The sequence below is a fragment of the Aulonocara stuartgranti genome (assembly GCF_965226115.1).
Source record: "Aulonocara stuartgranti genome assembly, chromosome: 23".
Lineage (NCBI taxonomy): Eukaryota > Metazoa > Chordata > Actinopteri > Cichliformes > Cichlidae > Aulonocara > Aulonocara stuartgranti.
The window spans coordinates 10082968-10105989 of NC_138958.1; the positions used below are offsets into that span (position 1 = coordinate 10082968).

Consider the following 23022-nt stretch of genomic DNA (forward strand, 5'->3'; position numbering starts at 1 on the left):
ATTTACTAAAACCTTTTAGAATGGGTTTGAAGTGTGTATAAAAATGAGCTGATCAGGGGAAGGATGCCTCAAATAACTCTCCTTACATGAAACCATAACATAGTGTATCTCGTTCACTATCAGATTAGGTTTGCAGCTGTGTTCTTCTAGAGGGAATATACCAGTGCCCTCGTAGCCCAGTTTATCCTGTAAGATTAAAACGCAGTGAGCTGTTACACAAGCCTGTCGGCTGATATGTGATGCCATACATTGAACTCTGGATTTCTTATACATCGAAGTGAATCTCCCAACAGGATCCTGCAGCAGGAGAAGAGGAATGTTCTGCTGAGACAGCTGGAGGAGGCAACACGCATCACCACCTACCTGCACTCCCAGCTGAAAAGGTGCAGCACACACTCCTAAAGTTCCTCAGTCATTGTCTGTGTCTGCTCTCTCATGAGTCACATGTTCTGTAGTTTTGCCACCACTGGGAGTTTTAAATTAAAGTGAAATTGTAATCAAAATAAAACAGAAGTGCAGACAGCTTTAAATAACTATAATAAATAAAGTTTTCATTTACTGAATTCATAAAAGGCATTATTTAGATTTCTACCCATTTCTCTCCTGCTCCTTTGTCTTGTCTGCCTCCAGCCTGTCGGCCAGTTCTCTGACCGTGTCGTCCAGCAGCAGCCGCGGCTCTTTAGCCTCCAGTCGGGGTTCCCTGGCGTCCAGCCGAGGCTCCCTCAGCTCCATCAGTTTCAGTGACATCTACGGTCTCCCCCAATATGAGCGCCACGAGGGCGCTGGAGAGCCCCTTGAGCCTCACCTCCGTTACCTGCTTCCCCCAGAGACCGTCTCAAGAGACTGCTCCATGTTTACCCCCGACCCTCTGACCCAGAGCAAAACCAAACGCTCCCACGACACCCCGCAGTCCCTGGCTTCGCTGTCCTCCCGCTCCTCGCTCTCCTCCCTGTCACCGCCCAGCTCGCCAATGGACACGCCCTACCACTCTGCCCCTCAGGACTGTCCCCTCACCCAGATGACGGAGGAATACATGGAGCAGGCGGGCCGCGGTATTTTAGAGGGGCTGCGGGCGCAGTCACAAACCCTATCACACACCTCCATGATAAGCAGTGAGGAAACGGTCAGCCCGGCCGCTGTGCATCAACTGGATAACAAGATTCACAGAGACAGTGGGGCTCAGGCGGCTTTCACCTCCACAGGTAAGCGAAGAAACTCTGTATAAACCTAACTCAGAGTTCACAAAAAAAATGTTATATTAATGGGTCAAAATGATTAAAACGGTCACTGTGCTGTTTTCTGTTTTGCTGTTATTATCTTGTTTTGCCTTTCAGCACATTTCCTTATCGTCACTGTAGACATTCAATAAAGTTAAAATTCACTCTCTGCCAAGATATTTAGCTACTTAATTTGATTTAATTATAATAAATGTTCACAGAAACCCCAAAGAAGTTGAGTTTGTGGGTAATTATCATGATCTCAATAAAAGAATAAAGGCAAAAGAGCAGAAATTCTAAATGACACAATGTCTAATCAGTAAAAGACAGCAAGAGACAACAGCTCACTCATTCTGTGAGCTGCTTTTCCTGAGGCAGGCTGTCTTCCTGAGACTCTAAAGATATGATTTTACCTAAAATGCTAAAGCCTACCTGCTAATGCATTGAATTAACTCCAAATCTTTGTAGGAGTTACTCTGAGGGGAAACAGTGCCAACAGAAGTGGCAGGAGAGCCAGGAGAGTCTCTGCAGGTGTTTCTGAGGATGCTCTGGCCACCGACAGCGGGGTGTTTGAGGCCTGGGGCAGAAGGTGAGTAGAGGTCCATTCTCACGGTATTAAAGCTAAACTTTAACACCTCCTAGTGGAGAAGGAGAGTACTACACCCGAAATAAGAACGCGTTCAGAATTTGTGACTGTGGTGTTTGCATGGCATTGCATTTCATTATAAATTCAGGTAGTTATAATCCTGTCCATAGAGGCTTGACTACCTTTAGTAGACTAAACAAAAAGCTTGTGTCCAGTAAAGTGGGAAAACTCTTTGCTCATTCACCATTTTTCCATTCGTCCAACAGGGCGGAGGAGTTTGATGAGATGTCATACATGAAAGAGCTGACGTCTGCGAGCGAGCCCACCCAGATCCAACTGGGACTGCTGTGAGTAAACAAGTTAGTGCAGACAGTGCGTGGGTGGCAAAGCTCGTTCCTCGTTAATATCTCTGGATGAACTGTATTCTCTCTTCACAGGTGGGAGTCCAGTTCTCAGTCTCTGCGACTGCATCTGTTACAAGTCAAAAATTTAAATAGGTCAATTGTGAGAGACGGCTATAAAGTGTGAGTACTTTCAGCTCTGAAAATGAAAGAAATACTTGTGGAAGAGTTAAAGTGGCAGAAGGAGATGACTCTATATTAATCAGATGGTTAGTTTACGGGATGCACAGGGAAACTGCTGCTACTCCAGTTTAGGTTAAAAAGAACAGACTTGATGGATTTCTAGTTTAAAAGTCAACTTTTTAAAAAATTTATGCAGTTTTTTTTTTTTTTTTTATCATTAATTTGTTTAGCTAAATTTCCCATATCTTTTCTAACTCGTATTGAGACTGTCAGGCCACTGAGATGATAGGCCTGGTGCACAGGCTGGAGCATTGGCTCACTATCCTGTTTTTATTACATGGAATAAGAATAAAATATCAACAGCAAAACAACACTGCACGAGCTGTATTCAGCCATAAACATTACAGTTAAAAGGATGTCCGAGTACTTCGTTAGACTTTCCTTGATCTTTGCACTTTGCGTTTAAAGGCACCCACTTATCTCCAGTTTGCCTCCTGCAGTTGTTCGTGGAATATCAGGGGAAGAAATTTCACAAACTGATATGTTGCATCATATCACAGAGGAATTTATTGAGCTCTTTAGAACAGCCCATTTTTAAAATAGTTGTTTAATGTAAAGGCAGACTCAATGACAAAGGGAGTAGAAACTTCCTTCTTCCTATAGTGTTCCTTTTACTTGAGCCAACACTCTGAATCTTTTCTGTCTCAGCACTCTGAGGACACTCATTCGCATTAAGTAGAAGTCTGAGTATTGTTCTTTTCATGCGTTGTTCTTCAGGTATGTGAAGGTGCACCTGATTTCACTGGACGGCAGCAGGGCCTGTGCGTTTTACTGTTGTACAGCATTGGAGCCACAATCCCAGATGACTTTCAACGAAGGCTTCCGCATTCCTGTCCCAGCAAACGCCCTGGCGGTGTGCGTTCTGCAGCTGTCTGTCTGCTCACTGGGACCTCAGGCTCAGGAAGAGCTGCTGGTGGGTCTGAAGGGCTCAGCTACCATAACCTCACTGCTGGTGGAGACTGGGGTTACAGCTGTTCAGATTAAAATGTCCTGTGTTTGCCTGCAGGGTAAAGCCCAGGTGAGCCTGGCAGATTGTGAGGGGAGCCCAGAGATGGTTTACCACTGGCTGCGAGTGCAGATGTTGAATGGGACAGAGTCACAAAGGCCTGAACAGAGGAACGTCATCCAACGCAGACACCAGGATGGCCAGGTTGACGAACAAAGGCCCGGAGCCATGGTAAACATATTTTATTTAGTCAATAACAGCAGTGTCAGGAAGCAGCTGGACGGTGCTGCTCAGGTAAAAATCAGTTAAAAACAAAGACTTTGGCTGTGTGACTGCGTCTGGAGGACCTGGTCAGGGAGAATTCAGACCAAATAGTCATTTTGCCCAAAACATTAAGGTGTCAAATCGCGTATATAAACCAGATTGACATTACAGTTGCTACATCCACAATAAAGCCGCAGCCTGTGGTTCCAAGAGCTGAGCCTGAGTAAACTAATTTTGTTCACTGGATCCTGTAAGTTGTAATCCTGCTAATTCTTTTGGATAAATTCACATTCCCATTGTTGAATAGCAGCTTGTAGCCAATGGCCTGCAGGCGTGTAGCTTGTTCAAGTGCGTAATTGACAAGAATGTGTGTCAGAAGCCAAGTCAGCCTGCATGCTCCAGCCTCAGCAGTCAGAGGGAGGGGAGTGATGAAAGACTGAAGATCTTTTTTGAGGGATTAAAATGTGATGTTACAGGACACTGCATGCAATCTGCTGTCACGCAACACCCCCACCCACCTGGAGGAGCGGGAGAAGAAGGACGAGCCTGGGGAGGCAGCGTCGGAAAGGTGACATTATCCTCCTCTCAGGCTAGATTTTGCTTTGACAAATAAATACATCGTTTTGGCCCCTGTCATGTTTGTACCTTTATGAGGATGGTGCATTTTTCAGGAGTTGGCAGGCGGAGTCAGTGGACAGCGGCTGCAGCAACAGCATTGCATTCACCGCTCCCTGCTCAGAGGGCCTGTGTGCAGAGGGAATCTGCATCACCACCGGAGGACGCTGTGACCAGACAGTCTGCAAACCCTCAACAATAAAGGTACGAGGTGACGCTTTGGTAGTGAGGAGATTCTTATTGGGGGAAAAAAATCTGGCATTAAAAGTTCTGTTCATACATTTTTTGTAGGTAGAAAAGGCAACCATGACAGAAGGCATGTTCCCGGAGCCGGTGCGAGTCCGACCTAAAGAGCGGGGAGGCCGCTGGGGTCACGCCTCGCCGTTCATGCGTGGTAGCACCATCGTTCGCTCCCAGACCTTCTCACCGGGCGCTCGGAATCAGTACGTGTGCAGGGTGAGTATTTTATTTTATTATAAAAGTGACAGCATATAGATACGAATATAAGATGTGTAGTGTAATTCTCATCTTTCTTTCCTGTCATGCTGTATATCCATCTGGATGAAAAGGCCGTGCACGATTAATGTGCAGACAATGTGCAGGAAAGCCCCCCCTCATTTTAAGTATTTAAAATGTTCAAACATGAGCTGATTCTTGAATGTAATTAACTGTTTTACAGCAAGTTAAACAGACAACATTCAACCTTGTCAACCATAATTATGACTTTCTGCCACCCGCCCGCGCCCCGCCCACCTCCAGGAACATTTATACTGTATTGTTTGGTTTGAGTTGCCCATCAGCTGTGGAGGTGTCTCCTTTATCTTAATATATATAGCTCAAAAACATCATCTGACAGCTGTGTCTCTTTCCAGAAATCATGACCTAGTTACTAAAATACCCAAATAAAATCCACAAACGCTGTTGTGAGCAGTTTCATGTCGGAACTAATTTCTCTCTACTGTCTACATTTGCCAACCAAAAGAAGTGCACAGCTAGTTTCTGCTCAGCTGTGAGGGGACGACTTTAAGTGTTTACATCCTGTGTAGATTTGCGCTTTCGTCTGCAGCGCTAAGATCGGTGGGTGTAGTGCGGTAACAGGTTTGTGTTTTTAGACTAACTGGGTCATGATTTGTGGAAAGAAACATGAATGAGTGTCTCACATTTTTTGTGAGATGAATGATTTTTAGTCCTTTGTGCCACACTTAACTCTTATCTATGAATCATTCAACCATAAAAAAGGCCCCGAATTCAAAGTACGAAGCAGTGTTGTTTACATGTAACACACGACTTGGTAAAGAACCAAATGCATCTTAAATCTATGAAAAACTAATTGAATATATGAAAAATGCCAAAGACAATATATTTGCTTAAAATAGTATAGAACGAGGAATAAGCTGAAAACTTTTGGAATACTGTGCAAAGTGTCCATAAAGTGGAAATGGCAGTCCTAAAAAACTACATCAGTGCATTGTCTTCCTTCTCTCACTCCAACCAGTCGCAGCAGATGGCCCCGCCCCTCCCTGAGCCTGGTTCTGCTGGAGGTTTCTTCCTGTTAAAAGAGAGTTTTTCCTTCCCACTGTCGCCAAATAGCTTGCTCATAGGGGGTCATATGGTTGTTGGGGTTTTTTCTCTGAAGGTATTATTGTAGGGTCTACCTTACTATATAAAGTGCCTTGAGGCGACTGTTGTTGTGATTTGGTGCTATATAAATAAATTGAATTGAATTGGACCTGAAGCTGAAGTGGAAATGGCAGTCCTAAAATAAATCGGTGTATAAAAGAAAGAAATAGGACCTGGCACAGGACCTGAGAGATACATTTGGCCCTGAAGCCTCATCAGATGTTGTCTCAGTGGAAGAGTGGCTGTCAAGTAGCCATTCTTAAGGAAGGGAAACAGGGAGCAAAGGCTGAGGTGTTCCAAATTACAGGCATCACTGAGGGCCATCGTACTTATGGAGCGATCCAATTTTATTCCAAAATCTATAAACCATGGTTTGTTGTAGTTTGAGGCTACATTTCAGTCAGCAGTGTTGGGAATCTTGTCGAAGTGATGTGATTAATTTAGCATCTGATGGGAAACAACAATGGACTGGCCTCCCCAGAGCCCGGACCTTAACATTATTGAAGTAGTGTGGGATCATGTTCTTCCAAAGAAGAGCTTTGAATGTCCTTGAAAGCCTGGAGAACTGTTCCTGAACACTACTTACAGAAGGCTGGTCTGAGAGAGTCCAAGCTGTGTTAAAGGATAAAGGTGGTCGCACCAAATATTGACATTCAAGCTAATTAGAATTGTTCAAACCGTTTTTGGTGCACAAAGCCTTGCAGGGAAGTCCGTGTCTCCACTTGTCTGTAATTAACTAAAACATTTGGGCCAGTTTAAACATGAAATAAATCACTGCCATATTTTCCATATTCATAACAAAATGTAAAGAAATTAGGGTCGGCTCAAGAGTTTTGCACATTACTAAGTGTGGCTCACTTTAAAATAAGGCAACTCGCACTAAAATAATCTAGCTGGATTATTTGGCACCATGGGGCAGTGGAAACATGTATTTGATTTTAGGGTGAGCCGTGGCCTTAAAGTGGATGTTATTGTTTCTTTCAGCTGTATCGCAGTGACAGTGACAGCTCAACTCTACCAAAGAAGTCGCCTTTTGTTAGAAACACATTGGAAAGAAGAACACTGCGATATAAGCAGGTACGTTCTCATTATGTCCCTTTCACCCTGTGCCTGTACGGGTTTTTTTGTCGTTTACCTGAGTTGTCTGTGTGTGAGCAGCAGTCGTACCGCTCCCCCCTGGCCGAGCAGCCGACGCGCACCTCCCTGGACCTGGAGCTGGATCTCCAGGCCTGCAGGACCCGTCAGAGGCAGCTGATGGAGGAGCTGAGCGCCCTGAGAGAGCTGAAGCTGCGACTGGAGGAGCCGCAGACCAGGGAGGCCACCGAGCTCCCCAACTGGGCGCTGAGGGACGAGCGCTTTCGATGCCTGCTCAGAGAGGCCCAGAGACAGGTGAGGAAACCGAGTGGGCTGCAGCTCCCTTACAAATACGCCTCTCCCAGCAGCGTTTGACAGTTTTTGCTGCTTTACAGGCCAACCAAAGCAAGCAGGAGCAACGTCAGGAAGAGGCGGCAGAGAGGAGGCTGAGGAAGGCCTCTAAGGAGGTTCTACAGATGAGAGGGCAGAGCCAGAAGGAGCCGCTGCCTGTGCAGACGTTCAGGTGAGAAATGCACTGATCAGTTTTCACATTGTTAGTCACGGCACCGAAGTCCAGGAAAATTACTGTGCCTGTCAGCAGAGGCTGCACTTCAGGTTAAACTGATGTGATATATAAGTCAGCTAAAATCTGTTTCAGCTGTATGCTATGAACACCCGCTGACCCCAGAAGAAGTCTTAAATTTAGCTTGGCATCTATTCCTTCCTCGTGTTCTGAAGAAAGATATCGTGGAAGAGGACTGTTGTTTAGAAACTTAAGATCTACAGAGCTCCTACTTTATTCATATCACATATCCATAGTTTAAATCGGGAACCTTACATAATGTTACATTTGTGGTTATTTCCATCAGAAGAAAGTCATGGCAGGCCCAAACAGTGGGTTCCACTAAATTAAATTCTTTAAGACTTAAATAATCAGAAATGTGACAAGTAGCAGGAGAAGAATTTCTAAAACTTTTACTGGCAAATAAGTCAAGTTCATGCAAAGACTGATCTTTCTTCTTCATTCATAACGTCTGCAAATCTCTGACACATTGGACATCAAAGTCTAGACCTAACTGATCAGCGACGATCCATTCCTGCTTTATCAGCACTCCAAGTTGCTGATCCACCTGCTCTTTAAGGACTAACTAAAAATATCCATCAATTCAGGACCAATTTGGTGACCATGTGTGCATTTTTCCAGCCTTACACAGCACAATGTCACAATGCAAAAATGACACATTGTGCAAAACTGACCGAAAATCTACGGTCAAAGCAGCAAAGTGTACGAAACACAAAACGACAGAACTTTTGTCTACACTGATTTAAAAGTCAAACACCAAAGAGACACGGCACAGTTCACAAGATCACTGCTGATTAGGAAGCTTTTACTAAAAACGGCATATTAATTATAACAAGTCGTCTTCTTTGCCTGCAGAGAGAAGATGGCTTTTTTCACAAGACCAAGGTTCAACATACCTCCTTTGCCGGCTGACGATGTATGAGAGCTCGTCTCTGTGTTATGTGACTAAACATGAAGTATTTGTGCCTTTTTTTTTTTTTTCTTTTTTTTTTTTGAGCTTATGAAGTACCAAGATTTCTTCTAAGGCCACAGGCGACGTGACCAGCAGACTATGAAGACTCAAAGCTCAAAGGTTTCACATTTTCAGAAACATTTGTGTGATTATTGTAAACACAAACACACTAAAGATGCACAGTTATCGACGACAGCGCGGCTGCTCGTTTCTTTTTTTGAGGAAAGTGACTTTCGAACAATCTCCCTCTCTGCTCCTGTATGACTATCTTCTGTTTGTGCTTACAAAAGGCTGGAAGACGGGAACAAAAGTCAGTTTGAACAAATTCACTGTACTGTAACTTATTTTATAGTACTTTTCCTTGAAGGAAATAAAAAAGAACTCTTCCTGCTTTTTTTAAGTGTATTTTGTAGCTTTGAACAAATAGCACTTCAGTGTTTTTACATACAGTAAAATTGAATTATTGTCTGATTTGTCTCCTAATTCTTAAGAGTTATTTGCATAAAAAGTCACTTTGTAATCCACTTTTGTTACAGATGTCATTGTCCTTTTATTGTTATTAAAATTAATATTATTTCATGTACTTTTCAATATATGGATGAATATATGAAACACTGTATTCAGATTTTTTTCTTAATGTATGAACATCTGCAGTGTTACCTCTTGTGAAGATAAAACCATTAATCTGTATCTCGCTTGTAATCAGTTGTGCAAAAAGCAGGATTTTAATGTATTTATTCAACCTGTGCGAGGATGGAGGTGGTGTCATATTCTGCACACGCAGGCGCTTTCTTTAAATGTGTCACAGCATTACACAAGATTTTTCTCTAACCACAGCCAGCCTCCGATGACCCATTTGAGTCTAAATTTGCAGATTCTTGAGAAGCAGGCAGCTGTGTCAGCTAATTATCTTTATACAACATCCTGTTGAAGTTTTTTCATAACGCAAGGAGAGGCAGCAGATGTAATTCGACTGCAGCGCCGCTTCAGAGGTTTCGTTAGCAGACAAAGCGACTCAGTTGGATTTCTCATGGAGGCATCAGAGGCAGCGACGTGTTGACACATCTGCAATCAAACCTTAAAGTTCTCATGGTTCGTCTCTAAACCGAAAAATTCAGCTTGCTTTTTGTAGAGGCCCCACGAAGCCCAGGAGCGTGCCTCTGCTTGTCTGTATTTTTTGGGGGCAATTTTACAAACGCTTGTGCATTTTTCAGAGGACAGCTCGGGGGCAAGTCATTCAATACTTTTATTGTAACATAGCATCAAGGATCCCCTGAGAATAGTTTCCAATGCAGAAGGAACATGAAAAACACCAGATTACCCCCCTGCTCTTTTTGTTGTATTCAGTACAAAAGGTTAGATGCTAGGGGGGACGACAACACACTTTAACGCTCATACAGAAAAAAATAATTGCTAAAACTTTTTAAGAATAACTTAGTTGGAACATAAATTAACAAAAGTGGGTTAGAGAAAATGAATTCGGGTGCAGCTTACAGAGAGGTATAAATGCAAATACAAAAGCCACAAACCATTTTTACCCGCACCTGCATTCTCTTTAAACAATACGAACCACACACAATATAAGAAAACACGATGACAAACCACTGTGTTATGCATCCAGTTGAGCAGCTGTTCAAAATGAACAGGCACCTGTAATAGGTCATAAAGGCTGAGAGAATATAGTATCTGGGTCAATGTTTGCACATCGTAAGTGAGAGCCCTGCTGTTCCACTCAAACACATATACATCTGTTTGTAGTGACGTGTAGGAGATGTCCAGTAAAACAAACAAACATTCACGAATCTGTGTTTTCAGGCTTTAAAATTAAAGGGGAACTATTATGTTTTGCCTAAATTTCTGTCACATGCAGTACTGTGTAAAAGGCCTGAGTCACACTTCATTTCTTCACATCCAGGGAGCCAGACTTTAAGTAGACTTGAGCTTTCAGCCCAATCCCCGTACCTGTCCATTTTCAGAGGAACTTCTTTTGTTAGTTAAGCCACTCAGTCACCTACTTATCACCAGAGCACAAAAAAGGCACCTAACTCAAGGGATGAACCAGTGTTGTGTTTTTACATAATACAACTTTGCAAAGAAGTTCTTTTTAAATTGTATCTCTTGGTGCTTTTGCAAGTCTGCCAGTTGGATGCTGTATTTCCGTGTCTTTTGTTTATTATATGAAAAAAGCCAAAGCTAACACAGTTTGATAGACATAAAATAGTAAGTTTACATCAACAAGGTGATTCCCTCATCAGAAGTGGTCTCAGTGAAAGGCTGTGAAGAAGCCATTTGTAAGGAAGGGAAAAAGAAGTATGCGAAATTACACGAGAACTGGAGTGAAGAATCAGTGGTAACAAATTCAAATTGGAAAATTTTTGGTTTAAATCACGGTCAGTCCATAAGGATGAGATCAGGGGCCAATAGCGGTCATCTGTAAAACATGGTGGGGAATCTTGTCAAAATTCATGGTCTTAGGAATGCTGAAAGTACCATCAGGTTTTGATCCACCATCCAATACTTTCCTCTGATTGACATTGTGTATGAGACCACTGTCAATCTGCTAAAAGCAAATCCGGACAGAAAAGACAAAAAAACCAACACGCAACACTGTTAGTCATGAAGCCCGGACGTCAACATTATTGAAGTGTGATCTTGACAGAGAACAGAACAAAAGGCAGCCGACATTCAAAAAACAGCTTTGAATGAAGCCTGGAGAAAATTACCAGAAGGTTCGTCTCAGAGAGTTTAGGCTATGTTGGAGAATAAAGGTGATAATGTATTTTAAAAAATGAGCAGTGACTCAAGACTTTTGCACAGTACTGTAGATCGCTCCAGTTTGAGATGTTTAATATAAACATGTACAAGGAGATCAGTGTATATACATAAAGTAAATCCCAGGCTGTTGAACCCGTGTATCTACTGTTCGCCCAGCTTGACCAATGTTCAACCAGGTGAAACCAGGTTGAACCAGGTCTGGTATTGTTGGGCCCTGAGTGAAAGCAGTGCTAAAGTTGGGGTTGAAACCTGTTCTGCTATCAGCGTTTTCCCTGCTGTGCTCTGCGTGAAGTGTACATTATTGAGGAGCAATTTACTAGTCCTATAAATCAAGTGTAACCATCAACTACTAGGAGGCACACCCTCAGTTTAAGCCCAACGTAGGTGCTCGAGATGTGAAAACGAAAGCTTTCCTCAAACAGTTCTCACATAAAATTTAATTTGTTTTTTGCACGCACACACCGTTCTGCCTGTTCTGCACACTCACATCCAGAGACTGTGTCCTCACAGCTGTGTTCTTTTCAAAAACGCAACTTCGTGATTACCTGCACACGACGCATTCAGGCGACATGTGCAAACTGTAGCTTTAACAAAACAACATGGCTTGCACTCTCCTCGGTCTCTGCAGCTGTACGGTGAATAAGGATTGCTTTGATCTGTGAATCAGGCAAAGCTCCCGATTCCAAGAGTAACATTATCTTGGGCTGGGAATGATAATAGACCCCCTTTAAAAAACAACAACAAAACAACAAAAACAAAACAAACAAAAAACACGAGGTGGAGTAGCACCAGTGCACATACAGCATGATGCACAACGGCAAAGATATATATATTTAAAAAAAAAAAAAAAAAGCCTGAGTCTGCACGTCTATCTCAGACCAACACTGGCACTTCTCTATATGTTAATTTAAACACACAACATCTGTCTGTTCACAAAAGCACCTCATCACTCTGTCCACCTCCTTAATGACCAACAGCCAATAAGATTTAAGTCCAGTCTGTGGATCCAGCTCAGAGTTTTTTTAAATGGGGATGGAGACTATGGTCGGAAGCTCCCCGATAGGAGGTGGGTTGTACTTCTCGACCCTCATCAGCCGCCGCAGGATGTCATCCCGATCACGTGGCCATCCATATACATGTGTGTTCTGGAGCCAGTTAGGCACGTGGCACTGATTATACATTCAAACAAAACAACAAGAAACAAAACAGGATGTGAGACTGGGTGGTGGGTGGAATCAGTGGCGTGATCTCACTCAGGAAGACATGTGAAAATTACCTTTTTAGCCCCGGGGAACAGGATAGGAATGAATCTGAAATTCTTGCTTCCATTCTGGATGAATTCATTCTGCAGCTGAGTGACACACACAGGAAAACCACATACACAATTTGATTTCACAGCGGCGATGAGAGCACGCAGTTTTTCGCTCTCGTTAAGATTATTTCAGTCTTCGTTTGGACCACATTCAGGTCGCTCACCTGTTTATGTATGTAAACCGTGTTGTAGGTCCTCTCGTCGCTCTCCAGGCCAGCAGGGGAAGCGGTCACCGTCTCGTAGTACTTGGGGCTGATGATGATGATGATGAGATACTCTTTCTAAGACAAGAGAAAATTACAACTGGCAGTAAGCTACTGCAGCTATCAAACTTCTTCATGCAACAAGTTCACACTTGCAGAACGTCTTGAGTTCCTAGATGTGAAAATGACTTCCTCTGTAGGCAGATTACTCAATTTAAATTGTTTTCATTCCATTTGATCATCATGAAAGAATTTCACCGACAGTTTGCTTTTTTTTTTTTTTACCTCACTCAGGTATCGCTCCATGAAGTCAATCTTGCTTATGCTTCTGAACTGCTGCTCGAAAATGTCGATCTGAAACAAGCAAAGCTGCGAGTCAGACAGTTTAACCCTGCGCAGAAAACACACAAATTCTTTATACATTTTAGTTGTGTAAAGCCAGTTAACAGGACAAGCTGACAAATAACACGCAATAACTTGTAAGATATTAACAGAAACTCAGAGTCACCAACAAAATGAAAGCAAGAAATATGTAACGTGATGAGCTGATGAGAGTCTAGACTAAAAGTTCATCTGTAGCATCCAGCATTCACTCTGGGAGGAAATTACAAAAATAGGCAGGAATCACAATTTAGTTCAAAAATCACTTGTTTAAATGGATATACAGTAAGCTATTTAATAAGCTATTTATTATATACTATATTTATAATAATTGCACCTAAATTTGTAACTTTAGTATTACAATGATAAAGTTTTTTAAAATGTTTGTTAAAATCTAGCCAGCTGAATTTTAACTGTTTTTTTTCCAGCTCCTGACATTTTAAGTTGCTCAAACAAAACACACAAAAAGACTAAAAGCTGCACGTACGTGCGTGTCAAAGCCGTTGTGCCGCAGCAGAGCCACAAATTTGATGATCTCGTTGACATGCTTGTCGTTGTCTGCTTCGTAAGTGACGAAGACACGCCCTGCAACAAAAACAAACTTTTTCAGAGGCGGGATCGTCTGACAACAGGACCAGGCGTCTGATCTGCTCGTGAGCACTCACTCTGCTCCAGAGACAGCGGCGCGCTGCAAGGAGGGCGCTTCTCTTTGACTGGAACGTTGTGTCCGCTGTATGTAGTTAAAAAAATTTTTATTTTAATAGCAGAAACAAGCAACAGAGTGAGAAAGAATTTAATTGTAATTTTTAAAAAAAAATAAATAAAAAAATCTAAACTCACATCTGTGTGAATCCACCTGCAGGAACTCTGCAGTCACCTGCATCTGCAGCAGTACAGACAAAATAAATACCGGCTGCGGTCTGTGCGTGGTTTAAAGGTTAAAAAAGGGTCCGGCAAACTTACAGTACTGGCGGTAAGCTGGGTGGTACTCAGGCCAGGGATGCTTGTTGACCATAGGCTCCCTGTTGAAGGCGTCTGCAGGGCACTGAGCACAGCAGGCGGGCCCCTGTGGTGCACACGAGTATGGCGATAACGTGTGGTGGTACAGGTTGGCTGAAGGCGGGTTGGAGCGCAGAGAGAGAGGCTGCTCTAAGCTGCCCATGCTGCTGTGAGTGCCGGGGAGGGACAGGAACTTGCATCTGGAGAGGCAGCTCTCTCCAGAACAGCTGGAGTAATCTTTCTGGCTCAGACAGGACGGCAGGCTGTTGGGATATCCCGACCAACTGCTGGCGAAACTCGGGTGGAGCCAGCCGCTGTATGCCTGGCTCGGGAAAGGAGTTTGGGGGCTGTACCCAGCTGGCAAGCTGCGAGAGGGCTGGGATGGGCAGAAGCTGGACTGGGGGAAGATCCTAATGTGCTTGTGCTCCTCTGTGTCCAGGCTCTGCTTGCCGAACAGAGAGCCATCACGGTCTGAAAAAGGGTGGTGGCCCAGAGGGTCGGAGGCGGACTCCGGTTTGGAAAGAATGCTGGGGTCTCTCAGCTCTGCACTCATGGTTTCATCGTCTTCTTCAGGTGTGTTGCGGTGACTGACCAGGTGGCTGATGTGACTGTGAGCCGGAACATTTACCAAAACGGGGGAAGGCAAATTAATTTCAGTCTGACTTTAGTGGAACTTCTGTTTCACGCACTTTATCAGCTCTTATCAAGTGTGATATCCTCTGTGACTTTCAAGTGAAAGCACAGCAGAAAGGCGCTGGGATGCGTGCAGTGTTTCTCTCACCTAGTAGTTGTTGAAACCGAGTAGACCGACGTGGGCAGCATCATTGGACCTTTTCCTCCTGACATCCATGTGTGTGGGGTTTGAGATGCACATGAAATTCTGCTGGAGATAAAAAACACACACGTGGGTATTTAAAGAACCCGAAAATGTGAAATTATGATGTGAACAGGAGGTGTAAACAGTCCCTTGTCTGTGAGACAAGATGAACGGCAGTACATGTTGTGATTAACATCCAGATCAAAGTTGATATATTTAGTTGACATATTTAAAGAAACAGAGCTGATGAGCTGTTAAAGCCAAATTTATGAACGGCCCTACATTACTGCAAACTCCACACAGTGCACAGTAGGTAGCGTGGTCCCCTCATGATCGGAAGGTCGGGGGTTCAAATCCACTGAATGGCTACCCTGAGGTACCCCTGAGCAAGGTACAGTCCCTACACACTGCTCCCCGGGCGCTGGATTGGTGGCTGCCGACTGCTTCACTGAGTGAACGGGTTAAATGCAGAGAGAATAATTTCCCCACGGGGATCAATAAAGTATACATTATTATTATAATAATAATACCTGCAGAAACACTCTTGGTGAGGCAGGCTGTGTAAATAAATTACACTTTCTCTTGTGTGATTGTTTTGTCATTTCTATAATATTACAGTAGTAGTTAGTAGACGGAGGTCGGATTTTTTTTTTTAATCCTGTTTGGACGTTTTATTATAATAAACCCAGCTCAGTCAACTCGGGACCACTTTTATTCGAGGTGAACAAACTCATAAAGCACTTCTGATATCTGCCCACACGCGGTGTCTTTTTGACTTGATTTGCAAGAAACGTGCCTCCCACACAGGGGACTTTTCTCTAAATGTTTAATGGTCAACACATCAGGAAACGCACATGTGGGAATAAGGAAATGATGGTTCTCATTTACCGGAGAAATCAAACCACAAACATTTTAAAATGTAAAACTTGCCTCTGGGATTTCAGAGGTCTTCCCGATGTCTTTTTGTGTTTTGTTTTTAAAGCGCTCAAACTTCCATGAAAACTGCTTTCAGTGAATTAAAGAGAAAAAAAAGTATCGCATCCCCTTAGATCGTTTTTTAGGGTCACCGTTCATTTTTCCACTGACTTTCTCCACAGAGAAGCCGTGTAACCTCGTTTTAGGTGGGTTTGTCTTCCAACACACCCCTGATAGTTCCCGTAAATGTAAATCACACTCATTAAAAGCCGATCTGTGGTCGCAGTTTGCACTTTCCACTGACGCTGACCCAGATATTTCTTCGTCTGCTTAAATTTCAGGCTGACTTCCTGCGGTTCAACATAAAGCATAAACACACACACACACACACACAGCGTTCCAATAATCACACTTTCAATTTTCACATCACTACGAGCGTTAAATTAGCTGTAGTACAATCTGCCGTGACTTTCACTTCTGTCTGAGCTTAAAGAAAGAAGAAAAATGCTCAAAGACAAAGAGAAAACTAAATAACAAACTATTAATATATATATATCTATATATAGATATATATATATAGATATATATATATATATATTTAAGGTGTGATAAGCGTGAGGTGGTTTGTAAAGCGCGTGACCAGGTAACGTGTTGTGTAAGCGTAATAACTCAACTCACCGACGCTGCTTCCACTCATCAAGCCTCCTTCAGGTCACTGAGCCGCGGCGTGGAAACACAGGAACACCTCAAAGGGGAAAACGGTCCTCGAAGAGTCTCAGAGAAATATTAATTAACGAAAGAAGAGCTCGAGCCTCAGTAATAATTGTCCTTTTTACCCACGTCTCCGCGAGACACATGAAAGACACTGACGCACAGACCGGAGCCAGTTTGATCTTTAGCGTTCTGCCTCGCTGCACCGCCCACCCCAAAAACTCCACCTTCACCCAATAGACTTCCTCCACACACACACACACACACACACACACACACACACACACACACACACACACACAGAGTTTACTAATTGATTTACATGTAGTCATTAAACCTCCTGATCCACAGACTGTATTGAAAAGATGGAGGTAGCCACTGTTTAATGTGACCTGTTGGTTTTGGACCCTACATTTAAAAGCAGTGTCAGCTGGTGAGTGATCATATTTGGAAAGAGAGGATGAAGAGCTGAATTATTTTTTATTTTTTTATTTGTGGCTCCTTATAAAAAAGTGCCACGCCTTAATAATGTAACCTGAGTCTTCAAGTTGAAAATGATAAGTAGGGATGGGAATTAATAAGAATTCAGCGATTCCATATCACTTATTGATTCTCACTGGGTTTCCACTGGCTCTGCTTTGAGAGTCGCCGCCATCGCTAAGCAGCATATCAAAGACATTACATGCATGCAAATGAACTCTATGCTGTGGGTCAAATGTTAGTGACTGCTGAAGCTATTTCCCCTCTTTGTTGTGATCAGTGTTGGATTAACTACTCAGGAAGTAACATATTACACAAATTACAGACTACTTTTCTTAAAAGTAATGCAGTATGTAACTTGAGTAATTAAGTAATGTACTTAACACCGTCTCACAATCACCATTCAAAAATATAAACCTGAGGCTACAGCCCCACACACCAACACAAATCCCTGTCCTAATCAGTACACACATATGATTTCCTCTTAGATTTAGGTATGAACAAAAAGCCCACAGCACAAAGTTCAAAACCAGCACAGAGACTTCAAAGCAATCGCTACAGTGATTCGACTGAAGAAACACGAACACTGGCTCCAGCCTGAGTGCTCATCTGTTTGTTGGGCTGGGGTCGGCATTCACTCAGCTATAACATGACTCTGGCTATTCTTGGCTATCTTGCCGTTAGCATCATATCGCTGTTGTTTTTGTTCTGGATGCACTTAACGCTTTACCGTCGCGCTCTCGTCCTTTTGTGCAATAAAAATGAAAATATCAAAAACTTTCAAAGCTCAATTCACCTTACAAATAAAGAGCAGCACTCAGCCGTGAGATAATTCATTCAAATTAAAATATTTACACCTCTCTGCACTAAATCAGCAGATTAACTATTTTCTCTAACGTTAATCTGGTCCCACAGTTAGATTTTTTTATGTTCTTCATAGATTGTTAATTGGCATCTTATCATCATCATCTGAAAATGTATTATTAATAAACTGTTTATTTATTTGCAGTTGGGTGTTTTCATCATGAGGCGATGTGCATTCAAAATGCACATTGCCACGTTTTGGTGAAAACCAATCACAGCATATCAGTGCAAACACCTCATACCAACTGTCTGCATAGCAACAAACCTACAAGAGAAAAAAAAGAAAAGAATCAAGGTCAAAGAGTCGAAATTCCTCCACAGCGATGTGAGAGGCTGAAAATGTTACACAGAAAACAATGACTTCAACTTATGGCTGCTGAGGGTGGTTTTAGAAGCATGGCGTCTACTTAGCTTTTCACACAGTGCTTCTGCATTTTGGTTTAGTCTGTTAGATAAATAATGTCAGCGTGTAACACGTCATGTTTTGCTGTTCATCTGAGGTTGTATTTAATTAATCTTAACACCCGAGAAGGACCAGATGATCCTAAAACTTGCTGTTAAAACTTAAGAATTAAAAGAGGGCCACGTTTTGGCTTTGATATTTGACTTTGGGAACGGCTGATCTCTAATGGTGGTCAGTTTCAGCTAATAGCAAATGTTTTGTAAATCGCTACAGAAGTAATTTTTCTCATAAATCATATGTTTGTACTATACTAATAACCCTAAGACTTGAGAGTGCAGAAAGGTGATGCATCCATATGCTTAAATCTGGTCCTGTTTGTCTCATTGGTGTGTTTACACCTGCTTTAAAGTTTATGTAAATAGGCAGGCATGATGGGGGGTGGGGTATAGATCACAAGACTGTAAACATGCAGACTGCAGTTCCTATCCTGTTCAGTTTTGCTTTCACTTGTTTTTTTGGTTAGGTTTAGTAAAAGGTTGTGGTTTGGGTAGTATTCTGAGAGGCCCATCCTGCTGCAGTATTTGCATCATGGCAGACACTATGTATCTCTGAGACTGTAGCTGTTTGCAAATTATAAGAAGAATAAAATTCTGAATACAAAACTATGAGAATTCTGCAACAGAAGAATAGATTTCATAATAACTTAAACCTACTTATTTGGGGATAAACTTCAAAACAGAAGTGTTTTTTTAATCAAATTTGATTAGTGATTGTTTACATGTATTTATGTACGGTATCGCATTTCATATGATATCAATCGCCATGTATGGGCGTGTCCTGACAGCACTCCTGCTGTAGGTACCACAATTTTCACAGTGCTTAAGTACAGAGAAAGCAAAGCTCCAGTGCAAAGAGCTGTTTTTTCCACTCTGACATTTTTTTCCTGTTTTTACAGAAATGTAACTAGCAAATTTCATCATTATTAGTTAGAAAACATGTAATCACCATTTCATTGTTTAATGGTAAAGTTACTCTAAATTAATAGATAATTAAACTGTAATCTACAGTTCTTTAATGATAGTAGATACACATCATGACTTTCTTCCCACCCAGAAAACAAAACACCTGAATTCATCAAAACTAACAACAAAACACAAAGTCCAACATCTTAAAACCCGTTTATTTGCTCATTAGATGTTCTGTTGAAAAGTTTCCTCTTTGGAGTGTGGCACAAAAAATTACAGGATTTTTTTCTAAATATGCAAAAAAAAAATCAATAAAAATAAATTACTTTTACTAAAAAAAAAAATCATTCAGTGATGGAAAAAGAAATTTGGTTCTTTTCGGTTTCACACTATCTTATTTTGAAGGAAGATTTAATATGGAGTCAAGGAATCCCTGAAAACGTAACTAAAATAACTTACGACAAGACTATTTTAAGTGTAACCTTCATAAGTAAGACTATTGATAAAGGAGTTTATAATCTAATAAAATGTTATTAGAGACACTGAAACTGCCTTAAAATCTTAAAAGCAAGCACAGAATTTTATTCTGCAAACCAGAAATCACTTGGATGCTGAGATGCCTCAGGTCAAGGTCAAAGTGTAAAGGATATGAACCCGTATAATAGATCTATAGTTACATTAGGATCGTTTTTTCCCCTTCCTATACAACTTGAAGTTGCCTCACCCGTTTCTTTATAATAGATATTCAGCCTATACCCGCATCTGTCCAGTCATCTCACTGTTTGTCTGTGGTCATAAAGATTTGATCAAATTGGATGCGACAAAACTTTCATGAAAATTAAGAGAAACCTGAGCTCAGTGATCACCTACACCAAGAATCTTCCAAATCACTTTAAGCATATTTGCACTGCACAAGACATAATGTGGATTGCACAACACTGGTCACTATATTCTTCATTTCCAGTTAATACTTGTACAGCTGCTGTTATTGTGTATATATTTATTTATTTATTTATATTTCTTCATACATTCTTATATAGTTCTATACTGTGTATTGTGTATTTTGTTGTACAGTTAATTTATTTTCAACTTTAATTTAATTTATATATTTTATCTTATTCTTTCCCAGTTAAATTTACCCTTCATTCTAATTTGTGTTGTACAGTTATTTCATTTTTAACCTTAATTTATATTTTATTCCTTCCTTATTTAAATTTACCCTTTTTAATTTTTCATATTTATTTCCTATCTTATTCATAGCCTTTTCCTTTTTTTTGCCCTTTAGGTCACGAGCAGTTGTCTAAGCATTTCACTGCATATCGTACTGTGTATGACTGTGTACGTGACAAATAAAATTTGAATTTGATTTGAATCTAAGTGTAATAAGATCATGAAGGGGTAAATTTGTGTCCAAGAGGAGATTTAGAAAAACTCACCAGTTAATAATCTACTCTTCATGCAGGATAAATGCAGTTTCCAGTAATTCCCGTGAGCTCAGGCCTCAGACTTCTCTAAACAACGAGAGTGGGGAAAAACCTGCCTGCAGCTAAGTATGATGTCAGTGACAGAGGGATAGTGATAATATGGCCACAGCAGCCCAGAAGCACCTCCTACCTGTTGATCAAAACTTCTATTTGTGAGAGACAGCCAATCAAAACAAATTTCTCTTATAGGGAGAGAAGCAAGCTATATTTTTTCAGTAGTGAATAGTGCAAAGCTACTTTAGTAGAGTTCAAAGTAGCAAAAATGCAGAGATGGAAAGGAGCAGATTAGGTCCACTTCAGAATGGCTCATTCTCTTTTAGTCAGAGTCACTCAGAGCCTAAAATAGTTCCACGTTAGTTGATTTTTGTTAAAAACGAGCTTGTAGATGTCTCATATCTGCAACTGGATGTGAATTCAAACTACACAGTTTAAATTCACATTTCTGTTTGCACAGGTTTCAGAGACATGCATGTTAGGTTAATTTGTGTTTCTACAGTAGCTTGCAAAAGTATTCGGCCCCCTTGAATTTTCCCACATTTTGTCACATCACAGCCACAAACATGAATCAATTTTAATGGAATTCCACGTGAAAGACCAACACAAAGTGGTGTACACGTGAGAAGTGGAACGAAAATCATACATGATTCCAAACATTTTTCACAAATAAATAACTGCAAAGTGGGGTGTGCGTAATTATTCAGCCTCCTGAGTCAATACTTTGTAGAACCACCAATTACAGCTGCCAGTCTTTTAGGGCATGTCTCTACCAGCTTTGCACATCTAGAGACTGAAATCTTTGCCCATTCTTCTTTGCAAAACAGCTCCAGCTCAGATTAGATGGACAGCGTTTGTGAACAGCAGTTTTCAGATTTTGCCACAGATTCTCGATTGGATTTAGATCTGGACTTTGACTGGGCCATTCTAACACATGGATATGTTTTGTTTTAAACCATTCCATTGTTGCCCTGGCTTTATGTTTAGGGTCGTTGTCCTGCTGGAAGGTGAACCTCCGCCCCAGTCTCAAGTCTTTTGCAGACTCTAAGAGGTTTTCCTCCAAGATTGCCCTGTATTTGGCTCCATCCATCTTCCCATCAACTCTGACCAGCTTCCCTGTCCCTGCTGAAGAGAAGCACCCCCAGAGCATGATGCTGCCACCACCATATTTGACAGTGGGGATGGTGTGTTCAGAGTGATGTGCAGTGTTGGTTTTCTGCCACACATAGCGTTTTGCATTTTGGTCAAAAAGTTCCATTTTGGTCTCATCTGACCAGAGCACCTTCTTCCACATGTTTGCTGTGTCCCCCACATGGCTTGTGGCAAACTGCAAATGGGACTTCTTATGGTTTTCTGTTAACAATGGCTTTCTTCTTGCCACTCTTCCATAAAGGCCAACTTTGTGCAGTGCACGACTAATAGTAGTCCTATGGACAGATTCCCCCAGCTGAGCTGTAGATCTCTGCAGCTCGTCCAGAGTCACCATGGGCCTCTTGGCTGCATTTCTGATCAGCCTTGTTCGGCCTGTGAGTTTAGGTGGACGGCCTTTTCTTGGTAGGTTTACAGTTGTGCCATACTTCTTCCATTTCTGAATGATCACTTGAACAGTGCTCCGTGGGATGTTCAAGGCTTGGGAAATCTTTTTGTAGCCTAAGCCTGCTTTAAATTTCTCAATAACTTTATCCCTGACCTGTCTGCTGTGTTCTTTGGACTTCATGGTGTTGTTGCTCCCAATATTCTCTTAGACAACCTCTGAGGCCGTCACAGAGCAGCTGTATTTGTACTGACCTTAGATTACACACAGGTGCACTCTATTTAGTCATTAGCACTCATCAGGTCTCTATGGTCTCTCTCAGTTGCCCATAGACATTGCTATGGGCAACTGACTGCACTCAGACCAAAGGGGGGCTGAATAATTACGCACACCCCACTTTGCAGTTATTTATTTGTAAAGAATGTTTGGAATCATGTAAATTGGCAGTAGGTATGAATGGTTGTCTGTCTCTGTGCGCCGGCCCGATGATGCACTGGTGCCCTGTCGAGGGATGACAGCTGGGACAGGCTATGCCCCGTGAGCCTGAATTGACAAAATTAGGTGTATGAATGATTTTGTGTCATTTATATTTCTTTTAAACCTAGTAATGTATTTATGTAAAACACATCAAACCTCCTCCTTTGTTGTTGTTCGTTTACTCCTTATGCTGCTTAAAGATAATCAATTTTAATAGCTATCAAATGATCTGCACTATGTGTCAAGCATCCAACAGTGAACTCAGAG

General features: G+C 41.8%; 2 protein-coding genes across 4 annotated transcripts in view; one reads left to right on the plus strand and one right to left on the minus strand.

Moving 5' to 3' along the window:
• Positions 1 to 9143, plus strand: part of wwc3 (WWC family member 3) — a 41780-nt gene extending 32637 nt beyond the window's left edge. Inside the window, exons 10-23 of one of the 2 annotated variants that reach the window (XM_082524356.1) lie at positions 294 to 383; positions 631 to 1202; positions 1686 to 1806; positions 2070 to 2150; positions 2241 to 2327; positions 3105 to 3300; positions 3394 to 3564; positions 4074 to 4165; positions 4269 to 4416; positions 4504 to 4668; positions 6817 to 6909; positions 6991 to 7221; positions 7302 to 7429; positions 8345 to 9143. In XM_082524356.1, coding sequence (XP_082380482.1) covers positions 294 to 383; positions 631 to 1202; positions 1686 to 1806; positions 2070 to 2150; positions 2241 to 2327; positions 3105 to 3300; positions 3394 to 3564; positions 4074 to 4165; positions 4269 to 4416; positions 4504 to 4668; positions 6817 to 6909; positions 6991 to 7221; positions 7302 to 7429; positions 8345 to 8411 — 2242 coding nt within the window. In that variant the 3' untranslated portion in view covers positions 8412 to 9143. Of the gene's footprint in view, positions 1 to 293; positions 384 to 630; positions 1203 to 1685; positions 1807 to 2069; positions 2151 to 2240; positions 2328 to 3104; positions 3301 to 3393; positions 3565 to 4073; positions 4166 to 4268; positions 4417 to 4503; positions 4669 to 6816; positions 7222 to 7301; positions 7430 to 8344 lie in introns of both variants that reach the window. The other variant, XM_082524355.1, reaches the window with a different exon arrangement.
• Positions 9144 to 9672: 529 nt separating this feature from the next.
• On the minus strand, positions 9673 to 16836 carry traf3ip2l (TRAF3 interacting protein 2-like). 2 transcript variants are annotated; one of them, XM_082524359.1, is made up of 10 exons: positions 16522 to 16836; positions 14893 to 14991; positions 14076 to 14719; positions 13953 to 13995; positions 13778 to 13842; positions 13600 to 13697; positions 13017 to 13085; positions 12693 to 12809; positions 12493 to 12567; positions 9673 to 12385 (listed from the first exon to the last, which is right to left on the minus strand). In XM_082524359.1, the coding sequence occupies exons 2-10, from the start codon at positions 14955 to 14957 to the stop codon at positions 12239 to 12241; spliced, it is 1323 nt and encodes a 440-aa protein (XP_082380485.1). In that variant the 5' UTR covers positions 14958 to 14991; positions 16522 to 16836; the 3' UTR covers positions 9673 to 12238. The 2 variants fall into 2 exon arrangements, with proteins under 2 accessions (XP_082380485.1, XP_082380484.1); XM_082524358.1 differs by having other exon boundaries at positions 14893 to 14994; positions 16522 to 16835.
• Between the last annotated feature and the right edge of the window lie 6186 nt (positions 16837 to 23022).